This window comes from Triticum aestivum, chromosome 5B, assembly GCF_018294505.1.
Source record: "Triticum aestivum cultivar Chinese Spring chromosome 5B, IWGSC CS RefSeq v2.1, whole genome shotgun sequence".
NCBI lineage: Eukaryota > Viridiplantae > Streptophyta > Magnoliopsida > Poales > Poaceae > Triticum > Triticum aestivum.
The window spans coordinates 561981259-561996621 of record NC_057807.1 but is presented as its reverse complement, the minus strand read 5'-3'; the positions used below and the strand labels follow the sequence as shown (position 1 = coordinate 561996621).

Below are 15363 nucleotides of genomic sequence, written 5' to 3'. Positions count from 1 at the left end.
AGTTCTTGGGATGCAGATGTAGGACGAACCACTGAGATGGGTTCAACAACAAGGGGCTCTGTGGGAGCAGCCTGACTCTTCTTGGTCTTGCGCTTCTTCTTGGAGGGAGCGGCATCAGAGGCTTCGGTGTTCTTCCTCTTTCTGGCTTCAGCCTCGGCAGCCCTCGTCTTCTTCTGTTCAGAAGCAGTTGTGCTGACCTTTGGCTTCGAGCTAGTCATGCTGCTCGGGAAGATAATGCGTGGGGCTTCTTGGCTTGAAGGTGCAGGTTGGTCAGCAGAAAGCTTCTTCTTTTTCTTTGCAGCCATCCTGGGGTCAATGCCAGGACGGCCAAGTGACTTGCGCTTCTCAGAATCATTGTAGGAAAGCACACACTTATCAGCCAAACGCTTCATGCGCTCACGAGAGCCTTGAGCTTCTTGGTGCTTCTTCAGAAAAGCTTCTTTAAGCTCATGCAGCATGACTTTGAAGTTTCGGATGTCTTGAACACTTAGCTTGGCCACGTGCTTCTTGAATTGAGCCTTCTCATAATCAATCTTGTTCTTGAGCTCAACGATTCGCTGAGCGAGAGCCAGCTCAGAAGCAATGGCACCATTGAAGGCGACACTGAGGCCAATGGGAAGCTGTAAATCTTCAAAGCTGACATTGGGGGTGTCGAACCACTCATCAATGAAATTGTGGATGATGGCCACATCAAAGAGAGGCAAGTTGTTAAAGATTTCTGCTTCTTCCTTGCTCTTTATCAGCTGCTCAAGAGCATCATCAGCAAGATCTTCATCACTTGACAGATCAATGGGTTCTTCACGCAGAATGGCGGCAGGAGTCAAGGCTTGATCAGTATGCCTGACAAGTTGCTTTTTCTTCTCCGTCTTCTTGGAGATACGGGATTGATCTTTAGACTGCACACTGGCTTCAGGAGGTGCAGTGGCCAGAGGCTTCACGCGTAAAGCTTTTGGAGGTGCTAATTTAGAAGCCTTTAGCTTCTTTTGCTTATGTGGCTTCGAAGGAGGAGCTGGGGCTTCATCAGTGTCAGCATCATTATCAGAATGATCTACCTTGGCACCTTGGACCAAGATGTAAGTGATGAGGCCATCAAGGTTTGCAAAGGGGCCAATTCTGTTTTCTTCAGCTTCACGTGTGCCATCATCATGGGGAGCAAAGGGACCAGGATTGAAGTCTAATCCCCGTGACTTCTTGTTTTCCTTTGCTGAAGCCTTAGCAAACTGGAAGTTGCGCTTGAAGAGATTGTCGTCACGACACCAGAGCAATGATGATGGGTCGGCTTCTTCAGGCTGTGGCCCACGGACCATGCAAGGATAGAATTCTTGCGCAATGGCTTCAGCTTTGTTCTTGGGGGGAAGGCCTCGATAGAGAATATCACCCCAAGGGCTCTTGATAGCATTTTTCTCTGCGTACTCCTGGGTAACGAACTTGTACTTGTACCACTGTTCAGCTCAATAGCGTCGAATCCATTGGATTCGAGTCTTGCGCTGATTGTAATCTTCTTCAGGATTTGTTTTATACATTTTTGCCAGATCATCAGGCAGATCCCTTGATGTTCCCCCATGACGCTGTCTGCCACCCTTCCTTGCTGATTTTTCTGCAGCCATGAACTTCAAGCTGAATGGCTTCAATACGTTCAGAGGCTTCAGAGATTTACGCTTGCTGGTCAAGCAGGAACTGGCTTCAGGAGAATTGATATGATGTTGTAAGTATTCTGCAAACAAATGCAGACTATGAGAACCAAGGGATTCTCCCACGGACATGTACCTGTGACAACATTAGAGATGCGAGGGAAGGGGAAGAAGTCATATGCATTCTCAGAAGATTTTGAAGATAAATCAGTTTGAAGATATTGACCTCATGATGCGAAGACATTCACTTATATAGGTGAGTTGGTTCCAGATTTGTAGCAATCCGTGAATGAGTACAAGTGAGGAATCAAACTAGACAGGAAATCTAAGTGAATTGACTCGGCAGTATGAGATGCAGACAGAATAGATCTAACATTGAATAGGCAGAAACTACTTTTGGTAAACAGGATGAATCTTGAAGATCAAAAAGGTGGTAAAAAATCGAGTTATAATTACCGCACGAAGAACTGCTAGATGGGAATAATAGGAGACCGAGCAGTTCAGCCCACCGTGCCCTAACTTGGCGACGGAGGACACCTACGGTGACGGCGGAGAGGACGATGTCCGTGGCCGGCGTGAGGACAGTGTCGGAGAAGTCGCGGCAGCTAAGCGCTTCGTCGCCGGCGTCGTCGCGAGCTAGCGGTGGCGCTAGGGTTTTGATGGAGGTGGAGAGAGAAGGATTTCTTTACCGCAGGGGACAAGTATTTATAAGTAGGTGAGAGACACGGCGCAATTACGCTGGTGCCCCTGGCGGTTCACATCTGAGGGGTACGTGGCAAGCATGCAACATACCTAGAATTGTCTCACGTTCCCACGCCCGCCAGGCATGTCGGAGAGTTGTTCCGGCTTCACCGGATTTCAACAATAAAGATAAGTCATTTAAAACAGAATGGTTGTCTCTTTGCCTTCTGCTGACTAGGACGCAGAGAAGACATTCGACAGTTTCAATAGAATGCATATGATTTGGACAGATAGAGTTTGAGATAGGAAGCATACAGGGGTTAGGGTCCGATCACATTCACTTAGTTCAAAAGATCCAATCTTGAAGACATAGCTATAAGTGAATGCTGTAGAGGACAGAACAGTAGTGTGTATATATATATATATATATATATATATATATATATATCAGAAAGCAATCAAATCATCATAGTGTAGAAGATCATGAAGATAAATTGAAACTGAAGACAAACCAAATGCGAAGTTATTGCAATATAACGCCATGAGTGAAACACTTCAAATAGAGAAAGTTGGTGGTGGCGTTACCCACCGTATAGGAAGTATTATACCCAGACACGGCGTACAATTATCGTGGCGCTCCAAAGACAAATTCCATGTTAATGTATTCACACTCAGAGTGTAAATCTTCATTGATTGAAGATATACATTACTTTGTGTGTTGCACATCTAAGTCATCAACATGCATAAGTGTTAGAATGTGTGCCTGATCACAGGACATTCGAGGATTCCAAGATATTTAGCTCACACCGTAACTTGCAAAACCTTTTCTCATCCAAGGGCTTTGTGAAGATATCTGCCAGTTGCTCTTCAGTGTTGACGTGCATGATATGTATATCTTTCTTCATAACATGATCTCTGAGAAAGTGATGACGTATTTCAATGTGCTTTGTCTTCGAGTGCTGGACTGGATTGTTGGCTATCTTGATGGCACTTTCGTTGTCGCAGAAGAGAGGTACTTGTTTCAGGTTGATGCCATAATCCTTGAGAGTTTGCTTCATCCATAGAAGCTGAGCACAACAGGATACAGCAGCAATGTATTCAGATTCAGCAGTTGAGAGTGATACACAGTTCTGCTTCTTTGAAGACCAACAGACAAGTGATCGACCAAGAAAATGACATGTGCCTGATGTAGACTTGCGATCCACCTTGTCACTAGCATAATCAGCATCCGAGAATCCAACCAAATCAAATTTTGAGCCCTTGGGATACCATAATCCGAGTGTTGGGGTGTAAGCCAAATATCGAAGAATTCGCTTCACAGCTGAGTGATGCGATTCCTTTGGTGCCCCTTGGAATCAAGCACACATGCAAACACTAAGCATAATATTTGGCCTAGATGCACATAAATAAAGCAAAGAACCAATCATGGAGCGGTATACCTTTTGATCGAACTCTTTACCATTGTCGTCGGGACCAAGATGGTGTTTGGCTGGCATTGGCGTCGTGTAGCCTTTGCAGTCTTCCATTCCAAACTTCTTCAGACAATCTTTGAGGTATTTTTATTGAGATATGAAGATGCCATTTCGTTGGTGACGAATTTGAAGACCAAGGAAGAACTTCAGCTCACCCATCATGGACATTTGATATTGCTCTTGCATCATGTACCCAAACTCATCACTGTACTTCTGGTTGGTGCAGCCGAAGATTATGTCATCCACATATATTTGGCACACAAACATTTCACCATCATATGTCTTCGTGAAGAGTGTGGGATTGAGGGATCCAGGTTTGAAGCCTTTGCTCTTCAGGAAGTCTTTGATTGTATCATACCAGGCACGAGGAGCTTGTTTGAGGCCATACAGTGCTTTGTTCAGCTTGTACACCATATCAGGATGTTTTGGATCTTCAAAGCCAGGTGGTTGAGCGACATATACTTCTTCTTCAATCTTGCCATTGAGAAATGCACTCTTCACATCCATTTGATATAGCAAGATGTTGTGATGATTAGCACAGGCTAGCAGTATGCGAATAGCTTCAAGCCTAGCAACAGGAGCAAATGTTTCATCGATGTCAATTCCTTCAACTTGAGTATATCCTTGAGCCACAAGACGTGCTTTGTTTCTGACGACTTGACCATGCTCATCTTGCTTGTTTCGATATATCCATTTTGTTCCTATAATGTTATGCTTGCGAGGGTCAGGTCGCTTGAAAAGTTCCCAAACATTATTCAGCTTGAACTGTTGAAGTTCTTCTTGCATGGCTTGAATCCATTCAGGTTCCATAAAAGCTTCAGCAACTTTCTTGGGTTCTGATATTGACACAAATGAAAAGTGCCCACAGAAGTTTGCTAACTGTGTTGCTCTTGAGCGAGTAAGCGGACCAGGCGCATTGATGCTGTCAATTATCTTGTCAATTTGTACTTCATTTGCAACACGAGGATGAAATGGACGAAGACCTTGCTCATGCTGATCATTGTCATCATTGGAAGTATTGTCTTCGGTCTGAGCATTGTCTTCAGGTTGGTTTGGTGCAGAAATGATAAGTTCCTCTTCAGGCTGTGCTTCAGAGGGCATGATCTCACCAGTTCCCATCAGCTTGATAGATTCACAGGAAGGCGCTTCATCAAGTGTGCTTGGCAGGAGCTCTCGTTGTGAACCATTGGTTTCATCAAATCGCACATCCACTGTTTCAACGATTTTGTAGTGGAAGAGGTTGAAGACTCTGTAAGAGTGCGAATCCTTTCCATAGCCAAGCATGAAGCCTTCGTGAGCTTTGAGTTCAAATTTTGACTTGTGATGGGGATCCTTGATCCAGCATCTAGCACCAAAGACTCTGAAGTAACTGACATTTGGCTTCTTGCCATTAAGGAGCTCATAGGATGTTTTGCCCAGAAGCTTATGGATGTAGACACGGTTGATGATGTGACAAGCTGTATCAATGGCTTCAGGCCAGAACTTTCTTGGTGTCTTGTACTCGTCAAGCATTGTTCGAGCCATTTCGATCAGGTTCTGTTCTTGCACTCTACAATGCCGTTTTGCTGAGGTGTGTATGGAGCAGAAAATTCATGAGTGATTCCCATTGTATCCAGATAAAGATCAAGTCCTGTGTTCTTGAATTCAGTGCCATTGTCACTTCTGATATGCTTGATCTTCACGCAATAATTGTTCATTGCTCAATTTGCAAAGCGCCTGAAGACATCTTGCACTTCATTCTTGTAAAGAATTATATGAACCCATGTGTATCTTGAGTAGTCATCAACAATGACGAAGCCATAGAGACAGGCAGTTGTTGTGAGGGTGGAGTAGTGAGTAGGTCCAAATAAGTCCATGTGTAACAGCTCGAAGGGTTGAGATGTTGTCATGATTGTCTTCGAGGGGTGCTTTGCCCTTGTCATCTTTCCAGCTTCACAGGCACCACACAGATGATCCTTCTTGAACTTGACATCTTCGATGCCAATGACATGCTTCTTCTTGACAAGAGTGTGCAAGTTCCTCATGCCAGCGTGCCCCAGCCTTCGATGCCAGAGCCAGCATTCTGAAGCTTTTGCAAGAAGACATACGGCAAACTATGGACCTGCGGAGAAATCTACCATGTATAGATCACCTTTCCTATACCCTTCAAAGACTAGAGACTTGTCAGATTCCATTAGTACAAGGCAACGATATTTTCCAAATATCACAATCATGTTTAAGTCACAAAGCATTGAGACAGACATTAAGTTGAATCCAAGGGATTCAACAAGCATCACTTTATCCATGTGTTGATCCTTTGAGATTGCAACTCTACCTAGACCCAATACCTTGCCTTTACCAGTGTCAGCAAATGTGATTTGACTCTTGTCGGATGGACGTAAGGTTGAGTCCATGAGAAGACTTCGATCACCAGTCATATGATTAGTGCATCCGCTGTCAATAATCCATTCTGAAGCTTTTGGTGACATGTCCTACAGTGCAGTTAGGAGGATAGGCTTCACAAGGTATGTTGTGAAGCATAAGCAGTTGATGCATACTTGGATTATCACATCATAGATGAAAGTTAGCACACAGTATGACAGGTAAGCGATTCATATGTGGAATACGTAGTAAGTCATTTTATCATGTGTCCCTTTGTGTTTTAGGTCCCCAGCAATAATATTGGACGCCATTGATTGCTGGCTGGAGACCACATTCTGCAAAAGAGAGTTAATTCTTCTTCACCACCCACATTTTCAGGAGTGGCTTAGAAGCAATGAGTCTAAGTGCAGCATCTGAGAATTTCGGCTTTGAAGCCCTAGCAAATAGCCTTGCAGGAGATGAATGATACTCATGTGAATAAGCAGAAAAGTTCTTAGTTCTATGAACATAGCGGTCTGAAGACACACGCTCATATTCATGAGTCTGAGTATGATTTCCCTGCAAAACATTGGCGTTAGGGTGACTCAAGTGAGTCTTGTGTTCGTATGAAGCCGTTGGACCATATGATGCCTTTGGTCTGGGGTTTGTCTTCTTCCCTGGTGGTGTCATGATGACATTCACTGGAAGATTCTCAAGGCAGCTTTTGGGAACCCAGATCTTCTTCATAGGAGGTCCATTCCTGCAGTTAGTACCAATATACCTGGCAAGCACTTCACCATTCTGATTTTTGAACAGTTTATAGTTTGCATCAAAGGATTCATCAATGATAATAGGATTAGCACAGGTAAATCCAGATAAAGTGGATGGATCCACTGAAGGTTCTTTTGCAGCAACCCATGTGGTTTTGGGATACTGCTCAGGCTTCCAGTAGGAACCATCAGCATTCATTTTCCTCTCGAACCCAACACCCTCTTTCCTAGGGTTTTGGTTCAGAATCTGCTTTTTGAGGACATCACAAAGTGTCTGATGCCCTTTCAGACTTTTATACATCCCTGTTTCAAGCAATGTCTTCAACCTAGCATTTTCATCAGCAATAATAGTGGTATCCTCAGAAGAGGGGTTAGTTACCACATCAGTAGTTGAAGACAGAGCAACAGTAGCAGCAGTGGAACATTCAGCAACAGAAGTAGCGTTATCACGCTCAATGCATTTTAGACATGGTGGTTCAAATTCATCCTGAGCGGGACTGATCTGTTGAGCGCGAAATGACTCATTCTCTTTTTGAAGATCTTCATGAGTCGCTTTCAGTTTCTCAAGCTCTTGCTTCCTTTGAAGATAATCATAGGAGAGCTTTTCATAAGTGGTTGAGAGCGTCTCATGAAGACTTTCAAGTTCTTGATACTTAGCATGAAGATTTTTTATGTCTTCAACTAAGGACTGTGAACGTGTCATTTCCGCGTCCAACAGGTCATCGCTTTTGTCTAACAGTTTTTGAGTATGTTCCATAGCCCTTTGTTGTTCAGTAGCAATTTTAGCAAGTGTTTTGTAGCTAGGTTTAGATTCACAATCAGAGTCATCTTCACTTGATGTTTGAAAGTAAGCATCGCGCGATTTTACCTTGGCACCGCGTGCCATGAAGCAGTAGGTGGGAGCAGGATCGTCCTTGTCATCATCAGCCTTGGTGTGGGAGTCATTGTCTTCAGAGTTGAAGATGGACTTTGCAACGAAGGTTGTGGCCAGAGCCAGACTTGCAACGCTAGAGTCGGACTCAGCTTCAGATTCCACCTCTGCCTCCTCAGAAGCAGACTCCTCCTCTGAATCCATTTCCTTGCTAACAAAAGCACGAGCCTTGCCAGATGAGCTCTTCTTATGAGATGAGGATTTTGATGTGGACTTGGAAGAAGACTTTGATGATTTCTTCTTCTTCTTGTCATCAGAGTCATATTCCTTGCTCTTCTTCTTTTTCTTCTCGTTGTCCCACTGAGGACACTCAGAGATGTAGTGCCCAGGCTTCTTACACTTGTGACATGTTCTCTTCTTGTTGTCTTGAGTGGAAGCTTCATCATTTCTTGAACTGGATCGTGAAGACTTTCTGAAGCCCTTCTTCTTGGTGAATTTCTGGAACTTCTTCACAAGCATAGCAAGCTCCCTTCCAATGTCTTCAGGATCGTCAGAACCGCAGTCAAATTCTTCTTCTTCAGATGAGGAAACAACTTTTGCCTTCAAAGCACGGTCATAGTTGGGGCCATAGATATCTCTTTTCTCAGAAAGCTGGAACTCATGTGTGTTGAGCCTCTCAAGTATATCAGATAGATCGAGTGTCTTGAAGTCAGGACGTTCTTGTATCATGAGGGCAAGGGTGTCAAAGGAGGTGTCAAGTGATCTCAGCAGTGTCTTGACAATTTCATGCTTGGTGATCTCAGTGGCGCCGAGAGCCTGAAGCTCATTTGTGATGTTGGTGAGGCGATCAAACGTGAGCTGGACATTTTCATTGTCGTTTCTCTTGAAGCGATTGAAGAGATTGCGAAGAACACTGATCCTCTGGTCTCTCTGTGTAGAGACGCCTTCATTGACCTTGGACAGCCAGTCTCAGACTAGCTTTGACGTTTCCAGAGCACTCACACGGCCATACTGTCCTTTGGTCAGATGACCACAGATGATGTTCTTTGCAGTCGAGTCCAGTTGAATGAACTTCTTGACATCAGTAGGGGTGACACCTTCACCAGTTTTGGGAACGCCATTCTTGACGACATACCAGAGGTCGACATCAATGGCTTCAAGATGCATGCGCATCTTATTCTTCCAGTAGGTATATTATGTTCCATCGAACACGGGGCAAGCAGCGGAGACTTTGATTAGCCCTGCAGTCGACATAGCTAAACTCCAGGTGGTTAAACCGAATCACACAAAACAAGGGAGTACCTTGCTCTGATACCAATTGAAAGTGCTAGTTATCGACTAGAGGGGGGTGAATAGGCGATTTTTATCAAAATCTTTAAAACATGGAAGTTTCAAAGACAAACAATAGAAATAACCTAATTGATATGCAGCGGAAGATAAACTACAACAAGCAAGCCATAGTCAAGTATGCAATAGCGTTAACGTACGAAGACTAATAGCAGCTAGGTAGTAGGATCAGGATGGAAGATAGTATGAAGCCAATCAACAATAGTAGTCAAGCAATGAAGTCAATCAGATAAGACAGATAAGCAACGACTTCACGAAGACAAATTCAAGGTAAAGGAGGGAAGAGATAGAACCAATCACTTGTTGAAGACACTGGATTTGTTGGACCAGTTCCAGTTGCTGTGACAACTGTACGTTTGGTTAGGGAGGCTGAGATTCAACTCAGAAGACTGTGTCTTCACCTTATTCCCCTTGAGCTAAGGTCACTTAGTCCTTGCCCAATCACTCTGGTAAGTCTTCAAGGTAGACTTCCAAACCTTCACAGACTTCGTTCACCCGGCAATCCACAATGACTCTTGGATGCTCAGAACGCGACGCCTAACTGGCTGGAGGATACACAGTCCTCAAGTGTAATAAGTCTTCAGGTCACACAGACAGAAAGACTTCAGTGATGCCTAACACTCTTTGGCTCTGGGTGTTTGGGCTTTGTCCTCGCAAGGATTTCTCTCTCTCAAATGCTTCGAGGTGGGTTGCTCTCAAACGACAAAAGCCGTATACTAACTCTGAGCAGCCAGCAATTTATAGTGTAGGGGTGGGCTATTTATAGCCACTAGGCAACCCGACCTGATTTGTCCAAAATGACCCTGGGTCACTAAAGAACTGACACGTGTTCCAACGGTCAGATTTCAAACACACGCGGCAACTTTACTTGGGCTACAAGCAAAGCTGACTCATCCAGCTCTGGATAAGGTTTGCTCTCATTGTCTTCGCTCGAAGACATAGGATTTGAGTTGAGCATCACTTCAGTCACTCTGACTTAGTTCACTTGGACCCCACTTAACAGTATGGTGGTTCCTATGACTCAACAAAGAAGAAAAGGAAGCAACGAATCCACACAGTCTTCGCGCTCCATAGTCTTCACGTAATGTCTTCTCATGTCATAGTCTTCAATATGAATATCTTCTCATACCACCATTGTCTTCAATGTCTTCATACATTTTTAGGGGTCATCTCCGGTAGGTAAACCGAATCAATGAGGGACACTACCTGCGTTATCCTGCAATTCTCACAAACGCATTAATCCCTCAACCAACTTTGTCGTCAATACTCCAAAACCAACTAGGGGTGGCACTAGATGCACTTACAGATAGGAAGACCGGTGATCATAGCCATATCCTGGAGCGTCACGGTCATCTCCCCGGTTTGAAGATGGAAACTGTGTGTCTCCGACCTCCAATGATCAATAAGCGCGGTGAATGTTGCAACATTGTTGGGTGGCGTCGACCGGCTGACCAACTGAATGAAAGGGAGAAGTCATGTCTCCCTTACATATGGTGTGTACCTCTCATCACAGCGCATCCACCCAAGGGTGACCCCGTGAGCCCGAAGCTTCAGAGGTGCAAGCTCCTACAAACAAACAAATCATAAAATTACATATGGGGCATTTGTGTTTGAAATAAACACGAAATTCATAACACCGACCACTTTCATTATTACCCGCTGCTCCACCGACATAGCGTACGACCGGTGTTGTTTGTCCCGGTGATCATCGAGAAGCCAAACCATCCTAACAATTTGAAAAAAAAAAAGCTTTCTTGTCAACTGTGCGTATCTTTTGAATACAAATAAACTAAAGTACACTTACTAGATGCAAAATTCAAAGCATATGTATCCAAAGCATTCTTGTCAAAACAAATATAAGTTCAACACAAATAAACTAAACTAGGCCTACTTCATGCAAGATTAAATACAAATCTCTTTTCCATATAAATTAACATGTCAACCTATGTATCCAAACCATATCTTTTCAATAAATAAACTAAACTAGGGTTGCAAAATTAGGTACATGCAAGATTAAACATTCAAATCTAATCAAATCAAACAAGGGTTCCTCTAAATCTTCAAAATAGCATACATTATATGGATAGAAAGAAGGGGATCGGAGGATGGTACCTTCTAGGATGGATTGCTGAAGGAATCCACGGACAAAATCGTCAGATCTGAAGGATTTGGGAGAGGGGATTGAGAGGGGGAGAGGAGAGGGCCGCCGCCACGGTTTCTTCTGTTCTGTAACTGGTGGCAATGGGGTGGGTGGGGGAGGAGAGGGCCGCCGCGGCTGGCATCTAAGTCACAGTGCAGCGCCCGAGTGCCAGGTGCTGCACTTTAAATGTGTGGCGCCTAGCACGGAGGCGCTGCACTGCTGGGTGCGGGCCCAAGGGCTGCCACGGTGGACAGATGTGCAACGCCCCCAGCTAGGCGCTGCACCGTAGGGTGTGGCGCCTGCGTGGCGGGCGCTACACAAAAAGATCATCGGCGTGAAATAGTTTCACGGGTAGTTCATTCTGTGATTTGATTTCGTCCCAAGGTCAAAATTGTCAAATTTGCCCTCATTCAACACAGCAAGCTGTGTTATGTTGCAGTATTCCTTTACAGCCATTCTGAGTCAGTGAGCCGTTTGTTAGGAATCCATGGCCGCTTGTTCCTTGAGGATTTCTCTAAAGCATCCACATTATTCATGTACAACTGATGGCTACCAGAGTTCATATGGTAGTCTACAATTTGTGCAATGATCGAATATACAGGTATCTATGTGCAGAACCTTACCAATAGATATGTACACATGTACAACACTGCTCAACCTGGCATCTTAAATTGGTTCCCTCTTTCTGGCCGCATAAAATCATCTTTGGTAATGGTACGTTCACAAGCTAAATCTGAAGCGCCTACGTGCCAGTGTTCCAAGACGGTTCATGGAAAGAGATGCGGTACTGTATAATTTTATAGTTAGAATATAGGTTGCTGCTAACATTTCTAGCTGTAACCAATATGAAAAGCATAATTAAGTGAAGACATAATAGACTGATAAATGAAGACTTAGTTGAAAAGGCGGCAAAATAATCTGATGTTAGTACCCTTAAAATATAAAACTCAAAAAACAGGGTTCACAGTGGAAATGGTGATAAACAATTCCCACGAGTTTCAATACCAAGATAAGCATCTTCTACATGCTGAGTTCATCCACACCAAGTAACAAGCATAGTAATCTATTCGTAATTAAACAAGATCTATCCTGATGAACTAACCAGCAAAATTTCCATGTACTCAGTACTTTCCCAGTATTTTCTCATGTTTCATCGATAAGTCCATCGAGGGTTGTTGATATCCAGGAGACGGCCAAAAGTTGCTAATGCATCATAAAATTTACGGATCCTGAGATAACCCCTTATTGCAGAAACATCGGATTCTCTGAAGTTGGCCTTCTCTGCAATTAGTTCAATAGCACTTATGAGGTAATCATCCATACCCAGGTTCAGTAGACCATCAGCTAGCATGCGGAATGATGAAAACTCTGGTATGAAACCCTTATCTGCCATCTCTACCAAGAAATCAAAAGCTTCTTTAATAGGGCCACCACCACGACAGAGACCACGGAAAACAATTTTATATGTCAAAGCATCAGGAGGCTCACCAACTTCTGTCATCTCCCTATACAGATTCAGAGCATCTCTGGCATTATTCCCTCTAAATAGAGACTGAATCACAGGGTTGAAGGCTTTTGGAGTTGGCCTCATCCCTTTCATCCGCATACCTCTAAGAAGCTTCAAAGCAGCCTGAGTCCGACGAGCCTTGCACAGGCCATTAATGAGTGTTGCATATGTAACAGTATCAACTTCAAATCCATTTTCGGTCATAGTTTGTAAAACATCAGCAGCTTTACCTATGTTTCCTTGCTTGCAGTAATGAGTTAGAATAGAATTGTAAGTGATATTATTAGGTTGCAACCCTTCACTTATCATTTGTTCAATAAGTTCTGCAGCATCGTCAATCCTTTCGGCCATGCACAATCCATCAACAAGTGTATTGAATGTGATCGCATTCCTTTCAATACCTGTTACATCCATTTGATCAAAAACCTCCTCTGCTTCTTCTATTCTCAATTTCTTGCATAACCCATCGATTATAGTGTTATATGTCACTGTGCTCAGAGGACAACCACTAACTTCCATCTCCTTCAACAAATCCAAAGCTTTGGCAAGCTTCCCCGATGAGCACAGGTTATCAATCAATATATTGTATGTAAGTTCATCAGGGGTGCATCCACTGCTTTTCATCTCTTCAAACAATCGAACAGCAAGATGAGGATCTCCAACCTTACAAAGGGCATCTATCAAAATGTTGAAAGTATAAACATTTGGAGAGAGTCCCTTCACTGTCAGATCGCGTGCAAGGTTCAAGGCTTCCTCAAGCCGATTCTCTGTGCATAGGGCAACAATGAGAGTATTGAAGGTGGTAACGTCAGGCAAACAACTGCTATCCACCATCTGATTTATGACTGCCTTAGCCTCGTCAAGTTCTCCATTTTGACACAAGCAGTTTACAACAGTAGTGTAGGTGAAAACATCTGGATCACTACCCTGCTGGAGCATCAAATCCATGACTTTGAGGGCATGATCAACATGCCCATTTTGGCACAGACCATGAACAAATGTACTGAATGTGACCTGGTCAGGTTCAAAACCATCTGCAATCTCTTGCTGTACATAACTGAGGGCATCTTCGACTCTTCCCAGCTTGCAGTACCCGTTAATCAAAACATTGACTGTTACACTTGTTGGCGAGCATCCCATTTCTGACATCCGAGCCTTCATCCTCAGTGCCGCCTCAATACTCCCCTCCTCGACAAAACCTTGCATCAACGTAGTGAATGTCACCTCGTCAGGTGCCACACCGTTGCTAGACATGTCCTCCAGCATCAAAACTGCAGTCCTAACCTGATGAACTCGACACAACGCATTAATAACCGTGTTGTAAGTGGCAAGGTCAGGTTTGACACCCCGATTGCTCATCTCCGTATAAGCGGACTCAAGGAGCTTGATCTTACTCCCCTCCATAAGAGTACGGAGAAGCTGATTGTACACCACCACCAGTGCGTCCCCCTGAACGCCAAACATGTCGAGCTGGTTCAGAACCAAGTCGAAGGCATCATCGAACATGTGCAGCCGCGCATAGCCCTCTACAAACGACTGCACCACGCCCGGCCCAGCCTGGTGCCCTTCCTGGCGCATCTCCCTGACGAGCACCTTCATGAGGTCGAAGGCGCCGGCCGTCCCGAGCTTCCGGATGATCTCCTCGTAGACGTCGCGGCCGGGCGCGAAGTCGTCCCGCGCGAGCGCCGAGTTGAGCATCCGGAGCGCCGCCTCGGGGTCCGCCTGCTCGCGCAGGGCGGCCAGAAGCGCCTGCTGGTCGGAGGCGAACGCGGACGGCCGGAGGCGTGGCCACCGCCAGCGCGGTACAGGTCGCGGCCGCGGCGCCGGGGAGCCGAGGCTGGACGGCCTGTCCGTCGCCGCCTGAAGCGACGCGCCGGGGCAGGAGGCTAGGCTCATTGCGAAGGCCATTACGGAAATATCACAAGCATCTGGTGGGCGCACAAGGACCGGCGGCCGGCGGGGCGATTGCTCAAGGGCAACTGATGGTGCGCAAGAGAGGTAAATTGCTCTTTGTTGGAAGCGGAGGAGAAGGCTAGCTGACGCAAGGGGAGCTTGGAAGCTCGTCGCAGCAGGCTCCGGCGGGCGGAGGAGGAATTCGGGAGGGGCAGTGAGGTGAACAAGGGGATAGGATAGGGGGAACGGGGGAGAGAAGTTCCACCTCCCTCGTCGTGTCTACCGCTACCAGATTCCAATGCAATCTGCACCTTTGGATCTGAATCCAGTGGCAGCAAATACCACGGTCGAAAGAAATATGCAATGCCGTATTTGTACAAAAATATCACGGTCTAAGTAATCATGTTTTTTTCCTTCGGAAATGGCAAAGGCTTAAAAGCAACCCACTGAAGTTTTAAAAAATGTATATTTTACAGGAAGCATTTCCTATGTCGATTCTCTCAAAAATTATTAAATTAATATAAATTTTATTAAATATGTTACATTCTGCCAAACAGGTGCGGTGAGGCACCAATAAGGCTTTGCGTCGTGCCCGTTATGATACTAGGGAATTATAGTTCCGAAATTGCATTGGAGTACTCGACGACGCTGCCCATCAGAATCTCTTCTACTCATTTACATCAGAATCTCAACCATTATATTAGTCAGGAT

General features: G+C 44.8%; 1 protein-coding gene across 1 annotated transcript; it reads right to left on the bottom strand.

Annotated features, from left to right (window-relative positions):
* Window positions 1-12174: 12174 nt before the first annotated feature.
* Window positions 12175-14926, bottom strand: LOC123113238 (pentatricopeptide repeat-containing protein At3g53700, chloroplastic). Its single transcript, XM_044534431.1, has one exon. The coding sequence runs from the start codon at window positions 14665-14667 to the stop codon at window positions 12403-12405; it is 2265 nt and encodes a 754-aa protein (XP_044390366.1). The 5' UTR covers window positions 14668-14926; the 3' UTR covers window positions 12175-12402.
* Window positions 14927-15363: the final 437 nt, after the last annotated feature.